Source organism: Nelumbo nucifera, chromosome 3, assembly GCF_055504915.1.
Source record: "Nelumbo nucifera cultivar China Antique chromosome 3, China Antique-T2T, whole genome shotgun sequence".
Taxonomy (NCBI): Eukaryota; Viridiplantae; Streptophyta; class Magnoliopsida; order Proteales; family Nelumbonaceae; genus Nelumbo; species Nelumbo nucifera.
Genome location: NC_142651.1, coordinates 22680183 through 22695503, shown reverse-complemented (window position 1 = coordinate 22695503; position 15321 = coordinate 22680183). Strand labels below are relative to the sequence as shown.

At 40.6% G+C, this 15321-nt stretch overlaps 1 protein-coding gene across 5 annotated transcripts in view; it reads left to right on the top strand.

The window, feature by feature from the left end:
* Positions 1-131: 131 nt before the first annotated feature.
* LOC104601841 (DNAse I-like superfamily protein) overlaps positions 132-15321 on the top strand; it is a 37858-nt gene continuing 22668 nt past the window's right edge. The window contains exons 1-4 of one of the 5 annotated variants that reach the window (XR_016083849.1): positions 132-882; positions 2339-2502; positions 3878-3943; positions 4052-4104. Coding sequence is in view for 2 of the 5 variants with exons in the window: in XM_010265338.3 (XP_010263640.1) it covers positions 573-882; positions 2339-2502; positions 3878-3943; positions 4052-4104 (593 nt within the window). In the remaining 3 variants the exon portion in view is untranslated. The remainder of the gene's footprint in view (positions 883-2338; positions 2503-3877; positions 3944-4051; positions 4105-15321) is intronic. The other 4 variants (XR_016083850.1, XR_016083851.1, XM_010265338.3 and 1 more) reach the window with 4 other exon arrangements.

Genomic DNA, 15321 nt, shown 5'->3' with positions numbered 1-15321 from the left:
AGCGGAGAGACGAACTCTCTTGAATTAGATTTGAACTTGCACTCTTACTTGCTCACGAGCTAATATCGAGATATAGTGATATAACGCAATCTACACTCTTAGCCTTTTATACTCTCTTTCATTCCTTCCCAGCGTTCTAACTTAAACTTCAGAGTATTCCCGTCGGGCAAGTCTTCGAGAATCCTTCTTCTTAATATTCTCATGTGCCATTCGTTGCCAACAAGAAACCAATCAGCAGCCAGTTAGGAGTGCTCGGATTGTGCTGCATCACCCCCCATTCTATACACCAATGCCCGCCCTAAAAAATTGACACCAATTCCGAACTAACAAGTGCTCCAGCCGTATTTTGATCCAAGGCTGAACCGTCATTCTCCCAAGAAGAAAGTCCGTGGTAAACAAGCCGTGCACGTTCTGTTACACGCGTGCCTTGGCCTTCGCATCTTGTTACGTGTCGCTATGTCCATGTTAGCAGGTTATCTGAACTCCTAAGGACAAGCATTTGATATTTTTTGGCATAACTGAAGATACAATTTTGCTTTCGAAGTTCCAACGAATTCGGTGCCAAGGAAACGATGTCGACGGAACGGTGGCCGGTCTCCGGTCAAAGCAAACATGAGGGATCTCCCCTCATAAGACCAATAAGCCGGATAAAGAGGCGGAGACTAGCTTCCCTAGAATCCGAAGCCCATGTTCATTGCCTCTCTTTGCATCAAATTTCGAGTAGAGATGAATATCTCCCAAGTCCCAGTGGCAGAAACGTGAAGCTCTCGTCTGTAAGGCAGGTTAGGAATAGAAAAAGGAGGTCCAGTAGGAGCAAGAAACGAACCAAAGACGGTTATCGCAAATGGGTTTTCTCTTCCCACGATTGCTCACGTTATAAAGGTACTCTTCTTGGCCGTTCTCTAAAAAAGTTCGTTGTAAATAGTTTCGGCATTAATTGGAATGACCCATCACGAAATAGTTGGGAATAATGTCTAATTCCTTCGCTGGAGCTCAAATCAGTGAAGATATAATGTTGCATTATTGCTTTTAGATATCAAAAAGTGCTTCTTCTTTGCACATTCGAAGTTTTTAAAAACCCCAAATTATATTGCGGAGAGAATGCACTGTAAATTTACAACTTAAAGTTTGTAAATTCTAAATTGGTAAAATTTGCGTTGTTATTTGAATTCCCTCAGTAAAAGATAGATGATGAAACTATCTTCATGTTTACATCGATTCTCAAACTACTTATCTGTTTAACGAAACAATATATACGTAATTAATTTTTCACGATGCTATCTTACCAAGACGATGGCATTATCAGTTGAGTATAATTCAGACATTTGTTACCACTTTGGACACTCTTCCACTCGAGTTTCAATGGGACCATTTGTGTTTCATTGAGCCAACTAGGCTTTACTTGCATTGATCATCGTTGGATTTGAGAATAATTTGCTCAACTAGGCTTAACTAAAAGAAGATATGCATAGTTCACGCCCACACGCCACTCATTATTCATTCATGCCTCATGAGCACGGCATACTTCTTATTTCTGTTTTCTGGGTGCCTCCTCTAAACCTCGCTTGAGGTTGGCCTTAAACACTTTTGGAAATGTTGTTCCTGTGTCAATTGTTTACTTTTATGGGAAGTTGTAGCACAGAATGCCCAATATTCCATGTGAAAACATGATAGTCATGTCTATCCCGAGAATTTTTATTATATTAATCTGATTAATCTGAAAATGCAGCTAAACTGATATATTCCATCTAGCTTTTCATTGTGATTTTTTTTGGCTGCTTGGTTTGTTTGACCAACTCATTTTTTTTTTTTTTATGAATTTTGATCAACTCAGTTTTAAATATTATGTTGGAAAGCTTGTATTGCCTCTACCTTAGGAGTATATTATATGGGGGTACAATCTATGTGTGTAGGCGTGCAGCCTTTTTCATTGTTCAGTTTTTTATTTATTTAAGTTGACCTCAATTGCCATAAAATGTGTTAAGGGTTTTGGGAAAGGCTCATGGAGATTATTGCAGAAGTTGAATGAGATAAGATTTATTTTTGGGGTCTTTGGGGTCTTGTGTGGCTGTTTCCCAGAAATTTAAATGCTATTGCTGACAAATTAGCAAGGTTGAAGGTCAAAAGACTAAGGATATGAAAAAGGGTCCTCATTGCCAAAGTTTGTCCTTGGGTGTATAGCATTTGATGGACTCTAGGTATTCATCTGGTGTCCATCATGGATATTTTTCTTGCATCTTCTTCTTTTTACAATTACTATTTATATCTTCATTATTACCTCTCATAAAAAGGTCTATCTCTCCCCTCTAATCAAATTGAATCTTTCTCCATTTTGCAGATAAAGTTGTTGTTGTTTCATATAATATTTTAGGTGTTGAGAATGTGTTGAAGCATCCTGACTTATATCCTCAAGTCCCACCCCAATTTTTAAACTGGGAGTGGCGGAAGAAGCTTATAAGGAAAGAGCTTAATCATTACATGCCCAGCATTGTATGTCTCCAGGCAAGTATAAGGGTCTTCTGCTACAGAGGTGCACATATTTGCTAATACATCAGTTAGGCATCGAAAGAAGTCTGGGTTGGTTCTGTATTTGGTCATCTATGATCAATGACAGAGAAATTTTCAGTCTGTTGTTCTGGAGGGTTATACAGTTCTAGGCTTCTAGTAATCAAATCACAAGACTGTGGATGTTGTTAAGTTGTGAACCTTGCCTATATTTTTTGTAGTTTCCCTTTCTGCAGTATCACCACCTTGGTTTACATGGCACAGGTGCCAAGTGTTCAGGTCTCCTCAAGTATCTTCAGTATCACCTTGATCTAAGTGCTAATAATTTAACAATGGATATGACATTAAACAGAATGAAATGTCAAAACAGGATTCATGTTGCCGACCCCATATAGTTGGGATAAGGCTTGGATGATGATGATGATGAAATAAGTAACTAGTAAAATAAGAAACTTAACATGTAAAACAGTAAAAAAGGAAAATTAAATAATTTGTAAAATCTATATATTAGTTCCTTGCTGTAGTGTATTTTATAATTTGTCCAAGAGTGCTGAGTGCTGAATGCCAATACATGGTAACAATGTCTATCTGAGATCCTTCTGAAATGGTCACCATCCCCTCTGATTTTTTTATATTATTATCTAGTTATTCCCCCTCCTAAAAGTTCATCACTTCAGGTGACAAAAACATCAAATCACATTTTAAAGGCAATTCTGTGCTTGCTTTGGTCATTGACTAAATAAAGTCTATCATTACAATTTAAAGCATGAAACTAAGGATAAAAGAGTAGTTAAAAATTCTATCATGTGACATTTGTTTGTTTCAGTACCTTAAAACTAAAAGTGACCAATTTTTGATAGAGACTAAACACCCTTTGTTGTGGTGGTGGGAAGTTATATACTAGATATTTATTTATCAAAAAAAAAAGTATTAAATGTTGAAATAAGGCATGGATGATGATGGTGAAAAAAGTATTAAATATCAAAGGTGGTTATTAATATCTAAGAAACTACAGGAGAGGTTTTGTCAATTAGTCTTAGGTGAGCTTTCTGAAGCTTAAAATTTTCTTTTCAGTCATCTCTTCTTGCTTTGTTTTTCATTGCTCATCAATCATGAGATATCATCCCATAATTGCCCAAAAGTTTCAAAACAGAGAAATTAATAAAATTATATAGTATTTTTGAATTTGTTTTTTGGTAGCAAGTCCATTTAAGTTGATATCTTTTTTTTTTGAAAAGGTAAAGTATTGTATTAAGTATCAAACAGTATTTTTTGTGAATTTCCTTCTTAAAGGACTTTCTAAATCACTCAGATTTGTTGCTTGTATTGTTTATTATAATTTCATTCTCATTAGCCACTGGTTTATCTGCAGGAAGTTGACCGTTTTAATGATTTATCTGATCTTCTTCAAAAAGATGGTTTCAGGGGTGTTTATAAGGTGTTTATGAAATCTTCTATTTTAAGTACTAGGGATTGGAAGAACTATATTCTTTTCTTTTTCTTTCTTTATTGATGACTGATGAATCACTGAGCACCTTGTCTCTAGGCTCGTACAGGAGAAGCATGTGATGGCTGTGCTTTATTTTGGAAAGAAGAACTGTAAGGATTCTCAATCTATTTGTACATCCATTTTGAGAAACTTTTTAATTTTTCCATTTTAACTGATTTCATTAATCAAGGGAGGGATGTACAAGGCCTTGTCAGAAAAAAACAAAAACCAAAAAGAAAGCTCACTAATAATTTGGCAATGTATGTGCACTATACAAAAAGTTCCTTCCCAACCCAAATTTATCAAGGCTATCAGCCACTTGATTTAACTCTCTAGGATCCATCTAAAATGGCACTGCAAGTAAGAGGCAAGCTCCCTGATTTCTAACAACAGGTGGGAGAGCTTCCACAGGTCAAGGGTCTGCCCAGAAGACCAGTTTATGACATTCCTTGAGTCCCCTTTGACTGCAGTGGAACTTAGCTGCTGTTACTTGGCAATTCTGAGGCCTTCAAGGAGGGCCCTAGTCTCTGCTTCGATTGCATCTGTTTTGACAAACTTGGATTTGGCCAATCTTTTAGAAGAATTGTAGTCTTATTGCAAAGCCAGGTGGAAGGCAACTCATGCCCCCTCTTGTTGGACAGCTATTCAGGTGTGATTTTTCTGGTAATTTTGACAGGTTGTTTTTCCTCAAATGCCTCACCATTAGTTGTCAAACTAGTTTATACAAACAGATGCCCAATTAGGAGAGTCAATGTGTGCTCCCCTTGATGCAAATACAACATGCTCTTCTTTTATGAGTGCATTGATCAGGTTTGTCATTTGGTGCCATGGACTCATTCTGAGAATAAGTAATTTATTCTCATCTATACAGTGATGATCCTTTTTAAAGAATTAGACTGCTATAAAATAGTTGTTAATGTAAGACTGTTGAGCAGCTTTGGTCTATGAACTTCTGAAAGTTGGGTAGGAATGGACTGGTTCTGGTTTAGGGTTTGGAGCTTTGGAATCTGAGTCAGTGAAAAAGGTTGTCAAGAAGGGTGAGCAGGAATATATGAGAAAGGGTATCAAATGTCTTGGAAAAGACCCCCAAAGTCGGCTCAGGTGCCCTATTTATAGGAAAAGGCTACCATGCAACCTGTGTGCATCCTAGGATAGGATTCTAGAATATTCTCTCAGATAATTAAGCCAACTCAACATAAGTAGCTGCGAGTGAAGATGTGAGAGAATCTAGTACTAACTAGTGCAACTCTCCTGATCTCACCACATGTCACCATCCTATATTTTGCTAAAACTATTTCATCATGTGTCAAGAGACAAGGTTTTGTTTCAGTGTACTAACTAGCACACCTCTAGGTGAGGTGCCCCTAAAATGCCCTAGGGCATATGCCAGAGGTGTTGATACCTTGATACCTCTGAGGCGTATGCCTCATGTACCTCATGCACACCTCATACAAAAAGGCAGAAAAGAAAAAAAAAGAAAGGAAAGGAAAGGAAAAGAAAAGAAAGGAAAGGAAAGCTATACGAGTTTTAATATAAAAGTTTTCTATTAAAAATAAATAAAAGTGAAATCCTCCTTCCTCTTCTTTCTCCTCCCCCTCCTCCTTCCCCATCCCCCTCCTCTTAAGGAGGCTTGCTCCTCCTTGTGCTTGGGAGGAGTAGAAATCATTGATTGCAGATTTAGTTGAATTTCTTGTGAAGGGAAAGAGGAGGAAGATGAAGATTTCAGCAATAGAGAAGAAAAGAGGAGGAGAAAAGAGTAGGAAGTCAACTAAGATTCTTAGATAAACCCTAGCCGCCAACCCCTCATTATAATTTAACTTAACTTAAAGGATGAGATATTACAAGGATGCCCTTAGTAGGGTGGCTACTAATGTAGTTGAACAGTCACAACTTAAAGGCCTAAAGCCCAACAACTTCCTAACTAAATAACTTAAAATAAGAATAAAAACAACTAGGCCCAACTCAACACTCCCCCTCAAGTTGGGAGTAAATGTCACACATTCCCAACTTGCGTAGGTCATGCTCCAACTTGTTCTTTGCAACACCTTTTGTGAGAACATCAGCGAGCTGCAAATCAGAAGCAATGTGTGGAAGACAAACTTCTCCAGAAGTCACTTCTTCTCTGATAAAATGTCTATCCACTTCAATGTGCTTAGTTCGGTCATGCTGGACTGGGTTATGGGCAATGTTAATTGCTGCTTGGTTATCACAGTACAACATCATAGGTTCTTCTACCTGTACACCAATTTCTTCTAATAGGGAACGGATGCAGAGAAGCTCTGAATCTCCATGTGCCATGACCCTGTATTCAACTTCAACACTTGATCTTGCCACCACTGTTTGTTTCTTACTCTTCACGAGACAAGGTTACCCCCAACAAGGGTGCACACTCCTGAAGTTGATCTCCTGTCATCGAGGCATCCTGCCCAATTTGCATTTGTATAAGTCTCTAGTTTCAACTGTCCATGATTAGTAAACAATATGCCATGGGTGTCCCTTCAGATAAGCAAGAATCCTGTCAACTGCCTCCCAATGCTAGACTCGTGGAGCATGCATGTATTGACTTACCACACTTACTGCATAGGAAATGTCTGGTCTTGTCATATACAAGTATAGCAGCCGACCCACAAGTCTTTGATATCTCCCTATGTCCTTTACTAGCTCACCTTCTGATGCATTGATTCTATAATTCTGATCAATAGGGGTACTGATTGCCTTCGTTCCCAGCTTCCCTGTCTCTTGAAGAAGATCCAAGACATACTTCCTTTGAGAGATAAAAATTCCATGTTTTGATCTTGCAACTTCAGTGCTTAAGAAATATCTCCGTTCTCCAAGATCCTTAATTTCAAATTCTTTATGTAGATTCCTTTTCAGACAATCAGTCTCACTTAGGTCATTCCCCGTGACAACAATATCATCCACATAAACAATTAGGATTGACACCAAAGATCTCCTTCGCTTTACAAACAAGGTATGATCGGATTGAGTCTGAGTGTAGCCAATCAAGGCCTTTCTGAATCTGTCAAACCAAGCTCTGGGAGATTGTTTCAAGCCATAAAGTGACTTCTTAAGCCTGCATACCTTTCCCTTTTCAGCATCACTGTAAAAGCCAACAGGAAGATCCATATACACTTCCTCTTGCAGATTCCCATTTAGGAAAGCATTCTTCACATCAAGTTGAAACAAGGGCCAAGAGTATGAAGCAACAAGAGAAAGAAGTATCCGAACAGAGGTCATCTTTGCAACTGGTGCAAAAGTCTCTAAGTAATCAATGCCATAGGTCTGTGTGTACCCTTTTGCAACAAGTCTTGCCTTGTACCTTTCTATACTTCCATCTACCTTATATTTTACTATGTAAACCCATCTGCATCCAACTGTCTCCTTGCCCTTTGGTAGATCCACAATGTCCCATGTCTGATTCTTAATCAAAGCTGCCATCTCTTCCTGCATAGCTGTCTTCCACTCAGGTTTGAAGAGAGCACGGTAGGAAGGAGAAAGTCCATTGTAGGATAAATACTGTGAAATACAATGAGCAGTACACTTTCTCTTCCCTTTTCTGAGAGCAATAGGAAGATCGAGGTTATCTGTAACAGGGTTAGTAGAATCAATGGGAACTGAAACAGTAGCGGGACCAAGAGGAATACCTGAATCCATGTCAGTTGAATCTGGAGTCTCCAAGGAACCGACAGGAAGTGATGTGAGTTCTGCTGTAGTGGAATCAACCTCCTTGTGAAGTCTCTATCGTAAGTAATGCTGAGAAGTAGGACACAAAGGAGGTGGTAAGGTAGGTGACACAGGAGAGTCAAGCACAGGAGTAGACACAGGGACTGGAACTGGGAGAGGAATAGACTGCTGACTCACTTCCCCAAAACACTCCCCCTGAGAAGGATTCTTTGAGAAGAAGTATGTGGATTCAAAAAAGGTGACATCCATGGTAACATACTGGCTCTCAGAGACTGGATCATAGCAGCAGTACCCTTTCTGATTTTCTGTATATCCAAGTAAGACACACTTCTTTGCCTTGGGATCAAGCTTCGAGCGGTGAGGACCAAGGATATGTGCAAAGCAGACACACCCAAACACCCTGAGAGGAATATGAAGCATCTCCCCCTCAGGAAAGAGGAGACTGAATGGGGTGCTGAATCCAAGTATACGAGAGGGCACCCTGTTAATCAGATATACTGCTGTGAGAACTGCATCACCCCAAAACCGAATTGGAACTGTAGATGTGATCATCATGCTTCTTGCAATCTCAACAATGTGTCTGTTCTTCTTTTCTGCAACACCATTCTGCTGTGGACTGTAGGGACAACTGCTCTGATGGACAACACCATATTCTAATAGATATGAGGCATGGTGTTTTTCAAAATATTCCCTAGCATTGTCTGACCTGAACACCTTTATTCTTGTTCCAAACTGTGTTAGCACCATCTGATGAAATTGCCTCACTAAGGATGGTACTTCATCGCGGGATCTTATTAGGTAAACCCAAGAGTATCGTGAGAAATTATCCACAAATAAGAGAAAATATCGATAGCCTCCCATAGAAGGAACATGGTAAGGTCCCCACACATCAGAATGAATAACATCAAAAGAAGAACACCTTTTATTACTAGGTTTAAATGAATCTCTACAATGCTTTCCAAGTTGACAACCTTCACATTCCAGACTTGACAAACTAACAGATTCAAAAAGTTTTGGAAACTAAAGACTCAAAGAAGAAAAAGGTAAATGGCCCAAACGATTATGCCAAAGTATAATTTGACCCACAGACCCTGACTCACTATCCCTGTTGACATGATGACTTTGATGAGGAGGAAGCACATCCAAGAGGTAGATTCCATTCACTTCACGACCACTCCCAATCGTCCTCTTTGAATCTAGATTCTGCAAAATACAATGACCAGGAGAAAAAAATTACTGAGCAATTCAGGTTCTTAATCAAACTACTAATAGATTACAAATTAGTGTTCAATCTAGGAACATGAAGGACAAAGGGTAGAGAAATAGAATCACTAATCTTGATAGATCCCTTCCCAACAATGGGAACATGGGATCTATCAGCTGTGGAGACCCTATCTCTGCCAGAACAGAGCTGGTAAGAAGAAAAAATAGTAGAGCTATGGGTCATGTGCTCTGAGGCTCCAGAATCTATAATCCAAGGAAGTCCCTCCTTACCTGAAGTAGAAACATAATTTGCAGTGACGTGTGAACTACCTGTGTGAGCAAAGGAAGTAGAGTGGACTCCACTAGTACCACCTGTACCTTGTTGTTCGCTTGCTGCTGAACTGGAATTGGCTGTATCCCACTTGTTCAAAAGTTGCCCATACCTCTCAAGTTCGGCCCTTACTACAACAGTTGCAACAGACTCTAGAGCAACTGTAGTAGGAGGGGCCGGAATGTCTCCAGTAACTGCCATGTGAGCATTTCCCTTCTTATTTTTCAGTCTAGTCGGCACAAGATGTGGATGAAGCTTCCAGCAAGTATCTCTTGTGTGCTTAGGCTTCTTACAGTAGTCACAGATCAAATCTCTTTTTTCTTCCTTGATTTCACTGCCACCCCGATCTCCACTTTGTTTAGGTTTCACAGTACTCACCATGGCAGACTGATCAGAAACAGGAGTTTTCATCATCACATCTCTCCTGCTCTCCTCCCCTGACACAAAGGCATATGCCTGGGAGAGGGTAACACTGTCCCTGGAAAGAAGATGTTGTCTTGCAATATCATACTCAGGATTAAGGCCAACAAGAAATTCAAACACCCTATACTTCTCTAGATGTTTCTGATAGGTAGTTGCATCCTTAGTGGTTTCCCAAGCAAATGTCTCTAAATGGTCAATCTCCTGCCATAGGGTTTTAAGGGCTGAAAAATAGGCTGCAACAGGTCTATCTCCCTGCCTTGTAAAAATAATTTGATTTCTCAACTGATAAGCCCTAGCAACATTCTCCCTCTGTGAATAGGTTTCCGCAACCCCATCCCATATTTCCTTAGCTATATTTGCCCATAAAAATTTTTTACTTATATGGGGCAATATGGAATTACACAACCAAGTCATCACCATATAATTCTCTTGTACCCACCGGGAGTTGCTAGTTTCGTGTTTCACTTCTTAACCAGTGATATACCCTAATTTCCCACGAGCACCAATGGCCATCTTTGTAGATTGTGATCATTCTAAGTAATTTTCACCATCCAACCTAACTGTAGTAATGGTCCCAGTCCCGAAAAGGTCTCCAGCACCTTTTCTCACTGGTCTCATTTCACTCCCGGGCTTATTTTCAACTCCGTGACCCTCCATGCTTCTCAAAAAGTGTAAAGAAAATAAATGAAATATGCAAGAAGATCAAATGAAACACTTCTGAAACCAACAACACCTTTCAGGTGTCCTAGACTGTCTTCCCACAAAAGATTCCTTTTCTGCGGGACAGGAGAAGAGAGAGAAGAGGCAGCCGCTCTCTCTAGAAGCCTCCAAATCAGGCAGGACTTGAACCGTCCCTTATAGAAAACTCCAAGGAACCCTAAAAAATTAGGGCGCCACTTCCTAGGTCAAAATTGAAGAGTCCAACAGAAACATGACTCTTCCCCTTTCTCCAGTTTTTCCTAATTTTGATGAGAAACCCTAAACCAGCTACAGGGCAAACAGATCCACTAAAAGATCCAAAAACTGGGCTTACCTGAGATCTTTGATCAGCCTCTTAAATCACTATGCAGTCGGCCGATCTAGGGCTGCATGAGAAAACAACTCAAGGAACCTTTGGCTTGCTCTGATACCAAGTAGAAATCACTGATTGCAGATTTAGTTGAATTTCTTGTGAAGGGAAAGAGGAGGAAGATGAAGATTTCAGCAAAAGAGGAGGAGAAAAGAGGAGGAAGTCAACCAGGATTCTTAGATAAACCCTAGCCGCCAACCCCCATTATAATTTATACTTAACTTAAAGGATGAGATATTACAAGGATGCCCTTAGTAGGGCGACTACTAATGTAGCTGAACAGTCACAACTTAAAAACATAAACTAATGGGCCTAAAGCCCAACAACTTCCTAACTAAATAACTTAAAATAAGAATAAAAACAACTAGGCCCAACTCAACAGGAGGCTTATGCCTCTTACGTTTTGAACTATACCTCATGCCTCCAGGCAGTGGCACTTCCATGCTTTAAAACATTGGTTTGTTTTGGATTTGTACATGATTGTGTGTCATGGTTATTGGAATGCTGGTTCCACATGCACAGGATTGGGATTTTCTAGGTAACTTTAGTAAGCTCTAGTGGTGTCAGACATGTCTATGCTCCTACATTAGCCCCTTGCTCAACAATAGATATGCTTGTCTATTGAGTAGCAACTGATTAAGATTGGGTCTAACTCTAACATTTGGCACTGTATACTCAAGAATTAGCCCCCATTTTGAAAACGAAATCATAGAAATACTGTTTTCAAAATCATTTGAAAATGAACAAACTTTATGAACTTTGAAAATTAGACCCCTAGAAAGGCTGCTTATTTGATTGTTAAATAGGGTTTCAAATTTTTTTTAGTGAAATTAACCCTCAAAATTCTGAGAATTTTCTGAAAACTTTCCCTAAGTAAATACCCTAGAAATTTTGAAAATTAGCCCCCAGGGAACAACCCCAAGGGTTTTAGACTCTAAAGATTTGGAAAACAGCCCCAAGGGTTTATGGTTTGTGAGTCCTTGTAATATGATTCCTGTCTTGGGTTTTGAAGTATAAATGTGTGGGGTATGTGAATTTAGAGGTTTTGCAAATCTTAGTTTCAACAGACCATAGTTTCCTTGCTTAAGAACTTTGGAAGGAATATTTAAAATGTATTTTACATGGAATGCAACATATTCAGCATGTGGACTAATAGCAGCAAGTGAGGAGGTACCAAGTGTTGTTTTCAGGTTAATGCATTTAGTATTTTAGGGAAAGTAATGATTGCACATTGGGAGAAAATCCCATGTTTAAGAGATTTATTGGTTAGTCACCTTCACCGTTACATCTTTGTACTTGTTTGTGTGTTTGTTGAAGTTCCTAAGCAATTTCCTCTTTGCGACCTCTATTTTTCAGATCCACACCAGCATTTGCTTTATCTTCTGGGCAGTTGAGGTGGTTGTGGTTGCTGAATCTTTTCATTTTTTTTTCATGATAATAAGTACCTCTTTCTTTGTGCACAAGAACAATGGCAGTAATGGAGGCAAACCCTAGGGACTCCTCCCTCTTATTGTTGGAGTTGGTCTTCCCTTCCTATTTGTCAAATAAGCTTCTTGCCACGATTTTGTCCAATTGTGTCTTATCTTTGGTATCAGGGTAGTTCTCTTGACTGACTTGTTGGTGTGATTTGCACACACCACGGGAGCATGATGTGTAGTTATCATGCCTTGGAAGCTTGGACCTCGCGTTCAACGAGGTGAGCATCCTTCTCCTGAAGCTCCTTCTTGAGCTTCTCGACGTGAAGCTCAAGCTCCCCAATGTGGTTCCTCTCATTCACCAACTTGCCCTTCAACTTGCCGATGATGCTGACAGCTTGCTCCACATGAGACTGATACTCACCAACCGTTGCCTCAACATTTTCAGCCCTCGCCAGATGCCGCGTAGACTGCTTGACCAAGGAGTGGACCATGGTGTTCGTCTGCAAAGGAAAGAATAAGCTAAGTAAAAAGATATAGCTCGAGAATAGCACACTGAGGAACTCGGAAGCTTACCATCATGAGGAAACACATGGCCTTGGTGCCGAGCTCGCCGGACTGCATCTTGGACAGGTCGGAAACCTCCTCGGGGAAGATAGCCTCCTTGCTTTTGATCAGGGTAGTTCGGAAGTCCATAATGGACCGCCTCCCCTTTGGAGCTTCCTCGGGTGTTGGAGCCCTGGGTTGCAAAGTGTGCACCTCAGACGTCTGGGCCACCTCGGTCTCCTGTGAAGACCTTTCCACCTGATCTTCCTCGACCAGGTCAATCATTGGGACTTCGACAACAGCTGGTGCAGCGGGTTCAGGTCGGACCGCATCTCGGACAAGTCGGAAACCTCCTCGGAGAAGATAGCCTCCTTGCTTTTGATCAGGGTAGTCCGGAAGTCCATGATGGACTGCCTCCCCTTTGGAGCTTCCTCGGATGTTGGAGCCTTGGGTTGCAAAGTGTTAGACGTTTATGCCCTTAGCTCCAATCAGAATGATGTACATTATGACATTTAATGTAAATGAATAAAGTACATATTTGATTCATGTTATTATGGTATGCTTCTGTATAATACCCTTAAATTGGACACATATGAGACTCGTGTTAGTTTAGAATCTTCACAGTCATTGGATAGATCTGGGGAGATTTATCCTGCCAAGGTTGACACTGATGTGCCGCCAAGTTGGTTGGGGTGGCTTGTCTCAGCTGCCAGGGTGAGACCTGAGGTATATGCAGTGTGGGTTTTCTTGAAAGCCTGAACCGGACCTGAATTCCAGTATTGCCCTAGATCTTGGAGATAGATGGACAAAACTGGAATGTTACACCTGACCCCTAGACTCGATTATGATACTACACTAGGTGTCGGATTGGATTGTCTTTGATATGCCAATCAGTGAGATCCTCAGAAGGGGTCAAAACTTGGGTATGTTGGGACAGTCCGAGAATTCATCTGAGTGGGTGATCATAGTGACAGGATCAACCCCTTTGTCGGACAAAGTGAATGATTGGGGATGCATTCTCTCTGATGGAAACCTAAACTGTCGGCAGTTGATTTCAACCGTTGAAATTTCTTTTGCAAAATATATTTATATAGAGATATACATATATATTTTGGTTTCAAAATGTTTGCAAAAGGTTTTAATTCCCGGGATCCATGTGAGTAGAGAGTGCAACACTGTACCTCGCAACCGAGGGAGAGGTCATCTCTTGTCGGGCAGTGTTTGATTATTATGGGCTGAGAGGTTAAGTGTAAGACCATTGGGGGTAATACCTGATGGGCTAATCTTGCATCTGCCCACAGTCCTTGGGTTTTTATAAGATGGCTTGACCCAATGACCATTTAGTGTAAATGTTGGGCCCATTAAGAGCCCATGGTGATGGACTCAGGGGTTCATTGTCTCCTACAGTGAATTCGGCCAGGCCTTGTAACAGAGGTTGGGCTGAACTCATGTGGCTGATGTGTAGATCAATGTTTGGGTTCCACGCCATTCAAGGATAACTAACTAGGCAGCAGATTGAGGGGCTAGTGAGCAGATAGACTTAATGGGCCTAAAGCCCAATTCGAACTGGCTTAATAAGATTAATTAAAAGATGGCGGTTCTAGGATTTGGATCAACAAATAGGATAAGGGATCATCCCTATCCACTCAAAGAGTTCAGATCCAAATAAAGATTTGGATCAGGAAACTCCTAATTAGATTAGGAAGGTTGATCTTTATCTGCAGATAAGATAAGAGATTATCCTTATCTCTTAAAGAGAGTCCAGATCCAAATAAAAGATTTGGATTAGGAAACTCCTAATGGGATTAGGAGAACCTCTCTTTAAGGTTATAAATAGAAGAGCAGGGCGAACCTTTAGATCATCTAACAGACTGCTGAATTCCAGAGAGAGACAACACAGTTTGACTGCACTGTCTCCTTCTCTCCTGCTCTTACCGCCATACCAGTTCGATCTCCACCTGTGGGAGCGATCAAGAAGGGTTCTTGATATTACCTTTTGGTAGAAAAGGTAATCTGAAGTCATGCTCATTAGCCCTCCATCACATTCTTGCTGAAGAATTCGGTTCTTGCTGAAGAGCCGTCCTACTGATTCTGCTTCATCCTGCACCGTGTCATCTTCGGTGGAAGCAATCTTTGGATTTTTCCTTGGGCGTGAACACCTTCATTGGAGGTTATTATTACTTCGTATCATGTATATCCCTCCACTCCCTTTTGGTTTCAGATTTGGTTCGGTTTGGTTTCAAGGTTGATCATTGAAAATGCAGTTTTCTAATATAGGGAATGTGATTCCCACATGGGAGAGAGAAATTTTTGAAATTTCGCTCAACCTTCTTGCAGGGTTCGGCCATCCATATGATGGATCTCTCATCCCTTCAGTTGCAAAGTGTGCACCTCAGACGTTTGGGCCACCTCGGTCTCATGTGAAGACCTTTCCGCCTGATCTTCCCCGACCAGGTCGATCATTGGGACTTCGACAACAGTTGGCGCAACGAGTTCAGGAGTGGATGCTCGAGGTGCATCCTTGTGGGTTACGTTTCTCTTCTTCCTCTTCCTCATGTTTTGGAGGAACCACGAAGTCGCAACACCCGACATGTCTACTGCACAAAAAGCCCAAGAATTAGTCAAGTCAACACGAAGTAAAGAAGACAAGTACCCG